General features: G+C 41.2%; 1 protein-coding gene and 3 non-coding genes across 12 annotated transcripts in view; all 4 read left to right on the top strand.

The window, feature by feature from the left end:
* Positions 1-15028, top strand: part of KANSL2 (KAT8 regulatory NSL complex subunit 2) — a 29986-nt gene extending 14958 nt beyond the window's left edge. For 2 of the 9 annotated variants that reach the window (XM_054442196.2, XM_063672714.1), the window contains exons 7-10: positions 598-694; positions 7804-8057; positions 13377-13496; positions 14273-15028. In XM_054442196.2, the coding sequence (XP_054298171.1) occupies positions 598-694; positions 7804-8057; positions 13377-13496; positions 14273-14404 (603 nt within the window). In that variant the 3' untranslated portion in view covers positions 14405-15028. Of the gene's footprint in view, positions 1-597; positions 695-7803; positions 8058-9668; positions 9791-12876; positions 12995-13376; positions 13497-14272 lie in introns of those variants that run through there. The other 7 variants (XM_054442197.2, XM_063672715.1, XR_010127797.1 and 4 more) reach the window with 6 other exon arrangements.
* On the top strand, positions 794-930 carry LOC129011064 (small nucleolar RNA SNORA2/SNORA34 family). Its single transcript, XR_008493194.1, has one exon. It is a non-coding gene; the product is annotated as a small nucleolar RNA SNORA2/SNORA34 family (small nucleolar RNA).
* On the top strand, positions 11666-11800 carry LOC129011065 (small nucleolar RNA SNORA2/SNORA34 family). The gene has a single exon (XR_008493195.1). It is a non-coding gene; the product is annotated as a small nucleolar RNA SNORA2/SNORA34 family (small nucleolar RNA).
* LOC129011066 (small nucleolar RNA SNORA2/SNORA34 family) lies at positions 13926-14062 on the top strand. The gene has a single exon (XR_008493196.1). It is a non-coding gene; the product is annotated as a small nucleolar RNA SNORA2/SNORA34 family (small nucleolar RNA).
* Positions 15029-15248: the final 220 nt, after the last annotated feature.

The following is a 15248-nucleotide window of genomic DNA, read 5'->3' as shown; positions in this document are numbered from 1 at the left end:
CCAGCTCTATGTCTGCACAGTTAGCTTAACTTTTCTGGGCCTCAGTATTCTCATCTGCATATTGAGTAGTTTGGAAAAGTTTCTAAGTCCTTGGTTCAGATATTCTTCAGTTCAGAAATAAGCACAGGTTAAGCCTAAATTGCTTGGGAATCTTGTTTTAAAAGGTGGGAAGGTAGAATAGGAGCAATTGAATGTCAGGAAGTAAGGTTAATAAGAAGAATAATTAAGTGATCATTCTTAAATTTGTTTTTCAAACCCTTGGTCTCTGTTTCAGTAAGAGTAATTTTGTTTCATTTGTTGAGATTCCACTTAAGGCTGCAATTTCAAAGAGTTCTGTTGGCAAAAGACAAAATTTGTGTTAATTAGGCTATATCACACTTTTAGAATATGGAGAGGTGTATTTGGGATTAAGGTTGACTCATTCTTTATACATTAGGTTTTAAGGTTTTTTGTCTTTTGCATAATATTGGTGAATCTATTTTTGTTAAGTGTTGAATTTCTAGCCTTTAGGATGTGCTTTTCTTATGTTACTATTTTCATCGTAATTGTTTGTATGTTCTTTTGTGGGTCTATTTTATCTGTCTTTTTCCATTTTAGGCCCATACCACTCGTTCCAGTCAGAGGTGCTTGGCCTTTGTGGATGATGTTCGTTGTTCCAATCAGTCTCTTCCAATGACCAGACACTGCCTTACCCGTATCTTTTTACTCTGCCTGTTAAGGCTGTGATTTGCTAGTTTGAAGACTAGTGGGAATCTCTGTGCTAGTTTGCTTAATTGAAGGATTTTGTTTTCCTTTGGCCCTGAATCAAGGCCAGCAGTTTGCTGAAGCTGTTGGTTTCAAGCAGGAGCCTAAAGAATTGTCTTTCTATGGTCTGTTGGCCATTTCATAACTTCGGAAATGTAATGGTCAATTCATTAGAAAGAAACATGAGTCATTTTTCATAGATGTGGGCTAATATTTATTTATAGTCTTAATACTTGGGTCCCAAAATATACATAAAATATTTGTAATTGTCTCAAGGTTTGTGATTTAACTTGCTTATTAGAATCCTAATGCTGTTAAATCTAATTATAAACTTAAAAAATTACTGTTGGTTTTCCACCCCAGTTGAAAGGATGATTTTGCACTGTGAACTTCTAGTATTATCCTTTTGTGTAGTTAGGGCCCTCACTTCTGTATTTTATTTTATTTTTTATTTTTTGGAGCTGGAGTTTTGCTCTTGCCTCCCAGGCTGGAGTGCAATGGCGTAATCTCGTGCTTACTGCAACCTCCACCTCGCTGCAACCTCCGCCTCCCGAGTTCAAGCGATTCTCTGAGTAGCTGGGATTACAGGCACGTACCACAACACCCAGCTAAATGTTTGTATTATTAGTAGAGATGGGGTTTCACGATGTTGGCCAGGCTGGTCTCGAACTCCTGACCTCAGGTGATCCACCCGCCTTGGCTTCCCAGAATGCTGGGATTACAGGAGTGAGCCACCGTGCCCAGCTTTTATTTTTTTATTTTTCTTTTTTTGAGACGGGGTCTCACACTGTTATCCAGGCTGGAGTGCAGTGACTCACTCATAGCTCACTGCAGCCTTAACTCCTGGGTCAAGCAATTCTCCCACCTCAGCCTTCTGAATAGCTGGACTATGTGTGTGTGCCACCATGCCTGGCTAATTATTTATTTTATTTTATTATTAATTATATTTTTTGAGACAGAGTCTCGCTGTGTCGCCCAGGCTGGAGTGCAGTGGTGTGATCTCGGCTTACTACAACCTCCGCCTCCTGGGTTTAAGCAATTCTTGTGCGTCATCCTCCTGAGTAGCTGGGATTACAGGCGCGTGCCACCACGGCCGGCTAATTTTTGTATTTTTAGTAGAGACGGGGTTTCACCATGTTGGCCAGGTTGGTCTCATATTCCTGACCTCAAGTGATCTGCCTGCCTCGGCCTCCCAAAGTGCTGGGATTACAGGCATGAGCCACTGCACCTGGCCTATTTTTTTTTTTTTTTATTTTTTGTAGAGACAATTTTCAATATGTTGCCCAGGCTGGTCTCAAACTGCTGGGCTTAAGCAATCTGCCAGTCCTTTCCTCCCCAAATGCTGGGCTTACAGTCATGAGCCACTGTACCTGGCCTTTATAAACTTAAAAAAGAAACTTGACTCTTTAAAAAGTTTTCCTTTTTCAATTTTTTTGAGACAGACTCTTACTCTGTTGCCCAGGTTGGAGTGCAGTGGCATGATGATGGCTCACTGCCGTGATCTGCTGGGCTTAAATGATCTTCCCACCTCAGCCACCAGAGTAGCTGGGACTACAGGCATGTGCTACCACTTCCAGCTAATTTTGTTTAATTTTTGTAGAGAGGATGTGTCACTGTGTTGCCCAGGCTGGTCTCGAACTTCTGAGCTCATGTGATCCTCCCGCCTCAGCCTCCCAAAGTGCTAGGATTACAGGTGTGAGCCACCATGCCCAGTCTCGACTCTTTTGTGATAACACTTGGTCACTGTGCCTGGCCTCTAACTTGCATACTTTAAACATCATTCAAATTAGAAGTTTGCTATTTCCAAAAATGAGATGCTTTTTTTTTCTTCTTTTCAATTAATTTGCCTTTGAACCATCATAATGTCTCTTGATTCTGTTAAAGGACTACATTTGGCATTGGGCCTTCACACCTTTTTGAGTTGTTGATTGAATTGTGAAAGTGCTTATTTATTATAGGCCTTGAGAAAAATTTCGCAGTAAAAGCACTTGTTAATTAAATAGGATTGCTGGATTTCATTTGATTGGCAAGAAATGCCAAATATTTGGAAACTAAAACTTATTTTCTTTATTTATTTTAATTTAATTTAATTTTTTTTGAGACAGAGTCTGACTCTGTCACCCAGGCTGGAGTGCAGTACCGCGATCTCAGCTTGCTGCAACCTCCACTCCCCTGGGTACAAGCGATTCTCCTGCCTCAGCCTCCCAAGTAGCTGGGATTACAGGCACCTGCCACCGCGCCCAGCTAATTTTTGTATTTTTAGTAGAGACGGGGTTTCACCATGTTAGCCAGGATGGTCTCGATCTCCTGACCTTGTGATCTGCCTGCCTTGGCCTCCAAAGTGCTGGGATTACAGGCATGAGCCACCGTGCCTGGCCACTTATTTTCTTTAATAGGAAGAGAAGGAGAACCTCTTCTTAGTCTTTTGATAGGAAGCTGATTTTTATTTTGCTTATTAAATATTTTACTAATTTGTTAATTACAACAGATGTCTGAAGAGATTATTGTTCTTGATATATAAAATAGTTGTGCAAAGTAATGAAAAACTCTAAAGATAAATGCTTACAGCCTGGACAATACAGTGAGACCTCATCTCTAAAGAAAAAGAAGAAAGAAAAATTATCTGGTCATGATGGCATGTGACTGTAGTCCTAGCTACCTGGGAGGATTTTTTGAGCCTAGGAGTTTGAAGCTGAAGTGAGTTAGGATCATGCCACTGCATCCCACTGCATTCTACCTTGGGTGACAGAGGAAGACCCTGTCTCTAAAAAAAAAAAAAGGCCGGGCGCAGTGGCTCACACCTGTAATTCCAGCACTTTGGGAGGCCAAGATGGGTGGATCACGAGGTCAGGAGTTTAAGGACCAGCCTGGCCAAGATGGTGAATGAAACCTCATCTCTACTAAAAATACAAAAAAATTTAGCTAGGCATGGTGGCGGGTGCCTGTAATCCTAGCTACTCGGGAGGCTGAGGCAGAGAATTGCTTGAACCCGGGAGGCAGAGGTTGCAGTGAGAGGAAATCGTGCCACTGCACTCAAGCCTGGGCAACAGAGTGAGACTCTGTCTCAAAAAAAAAAAAAAAACCTGGGTGCGGTGGCTCACGCCTGTAATCCCAGCACTTTGGGATGCCGAGGCGGGCAGATGACGAGGTCAGAAGGTCGAGACCATCCTGGCTAACGGTGAAACGCCGTCTGTACTAAAAATACAAAAATTAGCTGGGTGTGGTGGTGGGTGTCTGTAGTCCCCAGCTACTCAGGAGGCTGAGGCAGGAGAATGGCATGAACCTGGGAGGCGGAGCTTGCAGTGAGCTGAGGTTTTGCGCCACTGCACTCCAGCCTGGGCGACAGAGCGAGACTCTGTCTCAAAAAAAAAAAAAATTTGCTTAAAACATAATTGGGCAAAGGCTATGGGCAGATTTAAAAGAAGATAGAAAAGGCTAATAGGGCCGGGCAAAGTGGCTCTTGCCTGTAATCCCAGCACTTTGGGAGGCTGAGGCGGGTGGATCACCTGAGGTCAGGGGTTTGAGACCAGCTTTGCCAATATGGTGAAACCCCGTCTCTACTAAATATACAAAAATTAGCCGGGTGTGGTGATGGGCGCCCGTAATCCCAGCTATTCAGGATGCTGAGGCAGGAGAATCGCTTGAACCTGGGAGGTGGAGGTTGCGGTGAGCTGAGATCGCGCCATTGCACTCCAGCCTGGGCGACAGAGTGAGACTCTGTCTCGAAAGAAAAAAAAAAAAAAAAAAAAAAGGCTAATAGTTAAAAGTGTGTATCTTCACTATGAATACAGTTGGCCTTTGAACAATTCATGGGGTTAGGGTGCTGACACCCTACACAGTTGAAAATTTGTACATAATTTCTGATTCTCCCAAAATTTAACTGCTAATGGCCTTATGGCTTACTGTTGATCAGAAGCCTTATCAACAACATAGCTTCCTAACACATATTTTATATGTTTATATGTCTTATATATTGTATTCTTAAAATAAACTAGGAAAAAGTGTTACTAAGAAAATCATAAGGAAGAGAAAATATATTTACTATTTATTAAATGGAAGTGGATTATCATAGAGGTCCTTATTCTCATGGTCTTTTTGTTAAGTGTAGGGGGAAGTGTTATTGTCTGTAGGATGGCAGAGGCAGAAGAAAATGCACGTGTAAGTGGACCTGTGCAGTTCAAGCTTGTGTTGTTCAAAGGTCAACTGTAAATAGTAAATAAGGAAAATTTAAAATCTATAAAATTGATATTTGTACATATATTTGTTTTAAAATAAAATTTAAAATACGCAATTTTTCAAAAATGAGTCGTAAATTTCAAAAGTAGGTGAGAGTATGGTGAAATTGACCCTTCTAAATATTGCCAGTAGTAATATAAATAGATAAAAGCTTTTTGGAAAGCAATTGGACAATAATTCATATTTCCTCATATGGTAATTTTTACCTCTGGGAATTTATTTTAAGGAGATAATCAAAGGCAGACCAGTATTTTTACATGAAATATTCGTCCAACTTGAGACAGTCTTAAAATTTTTAGAGCTGGAGAATAGGGAGATAAATTAATGACACAACAGAGTGTGGAATATTTTCATGCATTAAATATATTTAACAAAATTTATGAATGACAGCAAAATGATAGTGACATTCCAGGATATGGAATTCTGTACGGTGTCTGAAATTGCATGAAACCAAATACTGGGAGGGAACAATACAGAAATGTGATAATTTGTGCATGGTGTGGTTGTGAATGCCCTTTTTTCACTGTTCTTTTATTTTTTGGTTTTTTAAGGTGAGCTTGAATTACTTTTATAAGGGAAGAAACTCAGTTTACAGATACTAAGGACTATTTTAGATATTATAATACTGTACTCAAATAGCTTATTAAAATATAAATATAAAGCAAAATTGAAAATGTATTTGAAAAGAGAAGGGAAGTATTTTTTTTTCCTTTTATGCTCTTTCCTTTCCACTCCATAGTTGCCTAAGTCACTTACCCTTCCTTAAGTCCTTATCCCAGAGAAAGATGCGACTGCCATTGGTGACCTGTTAACTCTTTACTGTGGTCTAATGGAGACAGCACTCGACTGAAAGTGAAGGACCCAGACTCTAGTTGTAGGTTAACCATTCCCTTCTTTTTACCTCTTTTGCCCCATCTGAAAGGAAAGCGGGTGGAGGATGATGGGGGGAGTCCTTTTTTAGGATATTGTATTAAATACATAAGAGACTTGTGAAAGTCCTTTGAATTCCAGTGAAAAAAAGTTCTTGGCCAGGCGCGGTGGCTTACGCCTGTAATCCTAGCACTTTGGGAGGCTGAGGCGGGCCGATAACCTGAGGTCAGGAGTTAGAGACCAGCCTGGCCAACATGGTGAAACCCTGTCTCTGCTACAAGTATGAAAATCAGCCGGGTGTGATGGCAGGCGCCTGTAGTCCCAGCTACTTTGTAGTCTGCAGCAGGAGAATCTCTTGAACCCAGGAGTCAGAGGTTACAGTGAGCCGAGATCGCGCCACTGCATTCTAGCCTGGGTGACAGAGCGAGACTTCGTCTAAAAAAAAGTTCTGGGTGAAACATTTAATGGATAATATTTTAAATATGAATAATTTAAGAGTGGGCTTCTTAAGCACGTTAGATATTGCTTAGATTTTCTTAAGCACATAGTGCAAATCTGATGATTCCCATTAGATTCATATGTTTATTCATTTGGTCATTCAATAAATATTTGTTTGCCTTGTACTATCTTCTGTTTCTTTAGAGTAGTGGTTTTCAACTGGGGGCCATTTTGTTTTCCAGTTGGCAATGTGTGGAGAAATTTTTGGTTGTTATAACTCAGAGATGGAGGTGCTACTGACAGCTAGTGGCTAGAGGCCAGGCATGCTGCTATATATCCTTCTTCCAACAAAGATGTACTTGGCCCACAATGTTGGTAGTGCCACAGTTGTCACACTCTGCTTGAGAGTTTAGTTATTTCCAAGTATGCATTGAAAGAAATAGCTTTATTCAAGGAAGTTTATATGGTTTTAAAAATTATAATGTATGTTAGATTTTTTTATTTAAAAAATTACCATAAAAGTTTTGAGTTGAAAATTATAACTCCATAATTCAGGTACTATCAGTTTATAGAAAAATTGTGTTTTCTGGTTAAAAATAAGTCAAATTTTAATATAACGTTTATTAATCTAGGATAATAACCAGGTAGTTAACAGATTTCAAGAAATGGTAGCATTTGCATAAAATGTGTTTTGTAAAGTAACTTGAATTTTATTGTATCTAATCATCTCAATTTTGATTCATCCTACAGAGCTTCTTTGCTAACTTGGAAATATAGCCCTTTTCTTCTTCTACCTTTAACAAAAGTTGTTAATAGAGTCCTTGGAGCGTTTCTAGAATACTTTTTTTTTTTCAAAGGGCCTTCATAAGCAAAATTTTCTTCTTCCTTTAGGATCATAAAAGGATTCCTCTGTACTAGCACACTCCCCTAAAAAAAAAAAGGCATGGATATTTAATTTCTTGTTAGGATATGATACCTAGTGACTTTTACTAGAGCTCTGTTTCCCCCTATTCGAGTGGTGCTTTAAATGAATTTATCATGTAATCATCTTCTGAAGCAAGGTCCAAGAAATTGTTGCAAACTTTGCCAGTCTGCTAAGGGAGCAGACACATTGTATCGCTTGACTGTTTTGGAAGGGCTGTTTCGGGGCATTTTCAAGGCTATTTGCATTTGCCACTAAATGTTTCTTCTGAATACGTGTGTGTTGCTAGGAGTGTTACTGCTACTTGCTTAAGAGAGAATGGGATGGTGTCTAGTTTAAATGACCAGGATCCTGAAAAGGAGGTTGGAGACAAGTTTTAAATTACTGGTAGAGCTAGAATTTGATGCTAGTAAATGACATTTATTTTGAGAAGTAACTTTAAAAATTGCTAACTGCATTTGGTATTCTGTATCAAATGTAGTTGTAATTTATCTTGTATAGTCCAGACCTTGAGTTTTATGTGGCAGACAATGCTATTTGTATTTTACCTTTCGATAGATTGTGTTTTATTTCCCTTGACCATTTTTCTACAGATATTTGTCAGGATACGAATCAGGTTCTCTTCAAGTGCTGCCAGGGATCTGAAGAGGTACCCTGCAACAAACCTGTTCCTGTAAGCCTCTCTGAGGATCCCTGCTGCCCACTGCATTTCCAGTTGCCTCCTCAGATGTATAAGCCCGAGCAGGTACTGTCTGTGCCAGACGATCTGGAAGCCGGCCCCATGGATCTGTACTTGAGTGCTGCTGAGCTTCAGCCCACTGAGAGTTTACCTCTGGAGTTCAGTGATGTAAGTTAGAGAAGCTCTGCTCTGGTTCAGGCCGTTGAGACAAAGCCTTATTTATTAATGGTGAGAATAGGTTAGTCTTTGTGGTTAGGAGAATCGACAAAGTTTTTGAAGTGATATATACATATAGTTGTATTTGTATGTTAGCATATTCATTTAGAGAAATCTACCCTACCTTATATTTTTTTCCAGACTCTTCCCATACCTTTTTAGGGATACAATTTACATACTATAAATTGCACTCTTTGAAAATGTATAATTGAGTGATTTTTGGTATATTCACAAAGTTAGGCAACTACCACCACTATCTAATTTCAGAAGGTTTTCACTATCTCCAAAAGAAACTCAGTACTTATTATGACACTCTTCATTTTCTTCTCCCCCCAGCCCCTGGCCACCACGAATCTACTTTTTGTCTCTGATTTTGCTTATTCTGGACATTTCATATCAATGTAATAGTATATGTATCCTTTTGTGTCTTACTTGTTTCACTTAGCATGTTTTCAAGGTTTATCCATACTATAATATGTATCAATACTTCATTCCTTTTTGTGACTGAATTAATATTCCATTGTTTGGAAATACCATGGTTTAAAAATCTAACAGTTGATGGATATTTGTGCTGTTTCTACTTTCTGGCTATTAAGGAATATACTGTTAAGAACTTTTGAGACAGAGTTTCTGTCGGTGGCATGAGCCACCACACCCAGCTTAGTTATCATTTTTATAACTTTTTTTTTTTTTTTAATTGGGGTCTTGCTCTGTTGCTCAGGCTGGAGTGCAGTGGCATGATCATGGCTCACTGCAGCCTCGAACTCCTGGGCTTAAGTGATGCTCCTGCCTCAGCCTCCCAAGTAGCTGGGACTATAGGTTTATGCCACCATGCCCAGCCAATTTTTTATTTTTTGTGTAGATGAGGTCTCCCTATGTTGCATGGGCTGGTCTTCAACTCCTAGGCTCAAGTGATCCTCTTACCTTGGCCTCAAGTGATCCTCCTACCTTGGCCTCCCAAAGTGCTGGGGTTACAAGCGTGAACCACTGTGCCCGGCCACTATAACTTGGCTTTTTTTTTTAGACTGAGTCTCGTTGTGTTGTTCAAGCTGGAGTGCAGTGATGTGATCTCAGCTCACTGCAGCCTCTGCCTCCGGGGTTCAAGTGATTCTTGTGCTTCACCCTCCTGGGTAGCTGGGATTACAGGTGTGCGCCAGCAGGCCTTGCTAATTTTTGTATTTTTTGTAGAGACAGGGTTTCACCATGTTGGCCAGGCTGGTCTCTTAACTCCTGGCCTCAAGTGATCCGCTCACCTTGGCATCCCAAAGTGCTGGGATTATAGGCATGATTCACCACTCCTGGCCTATAACTGTTAATGATAACTTTGGTGATTTTACTTGTGGGAAGACGAGGCATCAGATATTAATATGAGTAAAAACACAGCCGTTCATTCTGGATATTTGCTTGTTTTCTGTGCTTTGATGCAAGGGTGGTTGGCAAGTAGTAACTTAACACCTTAATCTTAACTGCTTTTGAGTTCCTTCTCTCTCATTCTCTATTGCTGGTTTTGGAGATAGTAACAAAACGTGGATTCTCTTATTTTATCTTTATTTATTTTTTGAGACAGAGTCTTGGTCTGTCGCCCAGACTGGAGTGCAGTGGCATGATCTCGGCTCACTGCAGCCTTCACCATCTGGGTTCAAGCAATTCTCCTGTTCCTGCCTCCCGAGTAGCTGGGATTACAGGTGTGTGCCACCATGTCTGGCTAATTTTTGTATTTTTTAGTAGAGATGGGGTTTCGCCAGTTGGCCGGGCTGGTCTCGATCTCCTGACCTCAGGTGATCCACTCGCCTCAGCCTCCCCAAAGTGCTGAGATTACAGACCTGAGACACCGTGCCCGACTGAAAACATGGATTCTCTTTATATCCTGATACTTTAGTTTTTAAAACACTCCTGTTTTAATCGGCATTTTTGCTGATTTTCTTATTTTAGGTTCCTTTTCCCAATTTAAAATCTTATAAAAGACAACACTTTGTATATATGAGAAAAGCCTTTTCTGAAAACATACATTCCATTATTATCTTCAGATTTGGATGCCTTTTGCTTCAGTGTTTAAATCATTCCAAGCTAATCATTATTATTTTTGACAGAGTCTGGCTTTGTCACCTAGGCTGGAGTGCATTGGCATGATCTCGGCTCACTGCACCCTCTGCCTCCTGGGTTCAAGTGATTCCCTGGTCTAAGCTTTCCGAGTAGTTGGGATTACAGGTGCGCCCCACCGTGCCTGGCTAATTTTTGTATTTTTAGTAGAGACAGGGTTTCGCCATGTTGGCCAGGCTGGTCTTAAGCTCCTGGCCTCAAGTGATTCGCCCACCTTGGCCTCCCAAAGTGTTACGATTACAGGCGTGAGCCACCGTGCCCATTCCAAGCTAATTATTTATATAAGAATTGCACATGGGCCGGGTGCGGTGGCTCACGCTTGTAATCCCAGCACTTTGGGAGTCCGAGGCGGGCAGATCACCTGAGGTCAGGAGTTCAAGACTAGCCTGGCCAACATGGTGAAACTCCGTCTCTACAAAAAATACAAAAATTAACTGGATGTGGTGGCACTCACCTGTAATCCCAGCTACTGGGGAGGCTGAGGCAGGAGAATTGCTTGAACCCAGGAGGTGGAGGTTGCAGTGAGCCAGGATTCTGCCATTGCACTCCAGCCTGGGTAACAAGAGTAAAACTCTGTCTCACACACATGCGCGCGCACACACACACACACACACAAATTGCACATAGTAAAAGAATGGGAGAAAACAGATTTATAGTCTTAATGGTATGAGAACACTGGTTTCTGTGGGTAGTACAGAAGTTTCCAACTCACCTGAAATGAATGGTAGGTTGAGTGTATCCTATGCCCTATGTTTCTGCTTAAATTGAGCAGCTTTATTTCATTATTTTTTTTTTGAGACAGAGTCTTGCTCTGTCACCCAGACTGGAGTGCAGTGGTGCAGTCTCGGCTCACTGCAACCTCTGCCTCCTGGGTTCAAGCAATTCTCCTGCCTCAGGGTCCTGAGTAGCTGGGACTACAGGTATGTGCCACGATGCCTGGCTAATTTTTGTATTTTTAGTAGAGACGGGGTTTCACCATTTTGGCCAGGCTGGTAGTTTTTTGTGGAGACGGGATTTCACCATGTTAGCCAGGATGGTCTCAATCTCTTGACCTCGTGATCCGCCCGCCTCGGCCTCCCAAAGTCTTAGGATTGCAGGTGTGAGCCACCACGCCCGGCCTGAGCAGCTTTAAGTAGATTTTTAAATTATATATATTCTTTAATGTGAAGATGTTGTGATTCTCATTTTTAGTGATTAGTACACCAAAAAATGCGAAAGGATTGCAAATTCTTAGATTTATTTAAAAGCATAGAACTAAGCTTCTCGTGAAGCCAGATGAATAGAAACACAGAGCATCTATAAACTGGATTAGACATGGGGGGTACAAACCTCCTGGATATTTTTAATTCTTAGGAAGAAGGAGAATTTAGCACCAGACTCTTGAAAAAATTTAGCACCAGACTCTTGAAAAGCAGTGTCATGAAAGTTAGTTTGATATATTGTTTGAGTTTGTATTGCCTTAGGCCCTGAATCAAGACCAATGGTTTGCTGTAGCTGTTGGTTTCAAACAGGAGCTAAGAGTGGTGTCTTCCTGGTGGTCTGTTGGCTATTCAGTATTCCAGTGCGAATTGCCAGTTCAGTTGGAAGAAACAGTCTAGAATGTAATGTCATTTTTTTTTTCCAGAGCAAAACTATGTTAGGCTTAAGAACCAGGGAATTGGCCGGGTGTGGTGGCTCATACCTGTAATCCCAGCACTTTGGGAGGCTGAGGCGGGCCAATCACTGGGTCAGGAGAGCGAGGCCATCCTGGCTAACATGGTGAAACCCTGTCTCTACTAAAAATACTAAAAATTAGCTGGGTGTGGTGGCACACGCCCATAGTCCCAGCTACTTGGGAGGCTGAGGCAGGAGAATCACTTGAACCCAGGAGGTGGAGGTTGCAGTGAGCCGAGATCGCATCACTGCACTCCAGCCTGGGCGACAGAGCAAGACTCTGTCTCAAAAAAAACAAAAAAACAAAAAAAAAACCAGGTTGTTGCTCTGTCGGGATAGGGACTTAACCAAAATAATATTTCCTAGCCATTCAGAGGAACTGTGAGTTTTCTGTCGTCCTTCCTTTCTTCCTACCTTCTCCCTTTCCCCTGTTGGAGCTTGTTTGCTTGCTTTCTGGCTGTTAGGATGTTAATCAGGCTATCTTGTATTGCCCAGCAATATTTAATTTTAACGTAGCATTGTTCATATTTAAATTAATCACTGGTGAACTTACATGTTGATTACAGGTAGCCTCAGAGAGAATATGCTTTTTTAAAAATATTTTTTTAATTGTAGTAAAACATACATAACAAAATTTTACTCTTTTAACCTATGTATGTATGTATGTAGGTGGGTAGGTAGAGATGGAGTCTTGCTTTGTCACCCAGGCTGGTCTTGAATTCCTGGCATCAAGTGATCCTCCCACTTCGGCTTTCCAAGGTGTTGTGATCATAGGCATGAGCCACTGCACCTGGCCATTTTTAAGTGTATAAGTCAGTGGTGGTATGAACATTTACCATGTTGTACAGCTATCACCATTTTCTGTTCCAGAACTTTTTCATCAACCCAAATAGAAACTTTGTACTTTTTAAACAGTAACTCTCTCCTTTCCCTTTCCCCTGTTCCCTACTATTCTCCGTTTCTACTTTGTGTTTTTGTGAATTTTCCTGGAATTTTTTTTTTTTTTTTTTTGAGACAGGGTCTGGCTCTGCCATCCAGGTTGGAGTGCAGAGGCGCAATCTCGGCTCACTGCAGCCTCTGCGTCCCAAGCTCGAGGGATCTTCCCACCTCAACCTCCAGAGTAGCTGGGACTACAGGTGTGTGCCACCGCTCCTGGCTAATTTTTGCAGTTTTCGTAGAGACGGTTTCACCATGTTGCCCAGGCTGGTCTTGAACTCCTGGGCTCAAGCAATCTGCCTGCCTTGGCCTCCCACAGTGCTGGGATTACAGGGGTGGTGGCCAGAATTTTGTTTTTTAATCCACTATATTGGTCTATGTTTTACACTTGGCAGCAAAAGCTCTCAGTGCTTTTGGATCTTGTTTCGTTTGTTGGACATTCTTGTAAAATTTTTTTTTAAATTAAAGGTAGGCTAGGGTTGAGGGAGACAGCAGAGTATTGCTTTAAAGTTTGCTGAAAAACATGCCAACTTTATTACTGTTTCCCTTGGTATTGCTGATGGGCTTTTCTCTTTTTTCTAGGACTTGGATGTTGTGGGTGATGGTATGCAGTGTCCTCCTTCACCTTTGCTTTTTGATCCTTCACTAACCCTTGAAGATCATTTAGTCAAAGAAATTGCTGAAGACCCAGTGGATATTTTGGCAAGTGAAGAACAGCCCCACTTGTTTCCCTCATGTAGTGACCTGGCCAGGCAGAGGGTTCCCTGCTGGATAGCATGTACTCCTGCAGGGGAGTGGGGTGTCATCACTAGTATAAAGATGCTCCACATGTCTCTCACTCATTGAATACCATATAAGCAAAGCACTTTTAAAAATGCCGTACTCTGCTCCTGTGTATGCTTGTTGCTGTAGTTCTCCAGATGGGCTCTTAGAACACCTAATGGCCCCTGATCCTGATATCCCAGAGTAGGACATACATTTATTTAAATAAAAGCTTGAGACAAGGAATCTAGGGAAATCGTACCTTCTGAGGGAGAGTTCATCACTGAAATTGTTCTCACTGTAGAAGGACCAGTAAAGTAATGTGATCTGAGTTCTGTCCGTGAGCCTTGGACACTGGGTAGAATTCCAGTGGCCCTGACTGAAGACCAGCAGTTGTACTGTGGCTGTTGGTTTCAAGCAGAGGCCTAAAGGACTGTCTTCCTGTGGTCTGTTGGCTGTTCTGGGACCTCAGCAGGGAATGGCTATTTCATTTGGAAGAAACAACCTATAGTTCACCATCCCATTGGAAGAGGCTCAGGAATAGGCTCTTCCAAGGGACTAGGATAGCTAATATGGGAAGAGCATCTGTCCAGAATTAATTAATTTCTGTTGTATTGTTCTTATTGCTAGTATAAGTGGCCACTGATAAGTCAGATTCATACTTCAGACCACAGTGAATGAATTTCTAACTGAAGTGCCTTTATTTCTTTTAACAGGGCCAGATGCAGATGGCTGGAGATGGGTGCAGATCCCAGGGATCTCGAAATTCTGAGAAAGGCTCTGCACCATTGTCTCAGAGTGGATTGGCTACTGCAAATGGGAAGCCAGAACCCACTTCTATTAGTTGATAGTTTGTTTGGGGAACCATTTTACTTTGGTGGATTTAAATTTCTCGTTCTTCAAAGAAGTATTTCTGATCATCTCTCACAAAACACAGGCAACCCAGACTACCTTGTTTTTCTTCTGGATTGAGTATTATAGTCAAACGTAAAGCCAAATTTTGAGGACATGGACCGTGGGTTTCTTCCCACTCAGGGCAAGGAAGAGAAAGAGAGATAATCCCTATCAAAGCTTCTGGGATTATTTGGGAGTATACCTAAAAGGAAAGTGACATCTTTGTAATGAGATTTCCCAAGTCATGGATAGAAATCCACCTAAGTAGCTAGGTGGGAGCTGTCTTTGTGAGTGGTGTCTTTGAGATACTGACAGCCGTAATATTGGTTATCTCTATCTAAAGACCTGCAGTTTAGCTTTTCTTCACCTCTACTTATTGGGCAATCTTTAACCCCTTTCCCTGGTGAACTCTGGCTTTTATCCTCTGAGAAAACAGCCCACAGGACTGGGTCCTCGTTATCCATCTTGCTTTTAACCTATGTAAATTTCTGTGGTTGCTATCTTATGTAAAATATAGTAAAAATTTATTGTATATAGTTTCTATTAAATGTTAAAGAAAATGTTGTGAAAATATCAAACAGTCACCTGAATTGAATGCATGTTTTGTTTGAGAATATAGTCTCTTTTTCGCGGTTTTAGGGACCTGTCTCTGATGGGAAAGGGAAGTTGGGACAGATGATACTTCCATCCCAAGAAGTAAATAAATCTTCAGTAGATCATTTTGGTTTTGCTTTGAAGGAAGAAGTAAATGAAAAGGGGCAGGACTTATTAAAGCCCATCAGTTCCGAATATCTTTCT

Source organism: Pongo pygmaeus, chromosome 10 (assembly GCF_028885625.2).
Source record: "Pongo pygmaeus isolate AG05252 chromosome 10, NHGRI_mPonPyg2-v2.0_pri, whole genome shotgun sequence".
NCBI classification, from domain to species: Eukaryota; Metazoa; Chordata; class Mammalia; order Primates; family Hominidae; genus Pongo; species Pongo pygmaeus.
The sequence above is the reverse complement of the archived record's forward strand: the minus strand, read 5'-3'. Positions and strand labels throughout refer to the sequence as shown.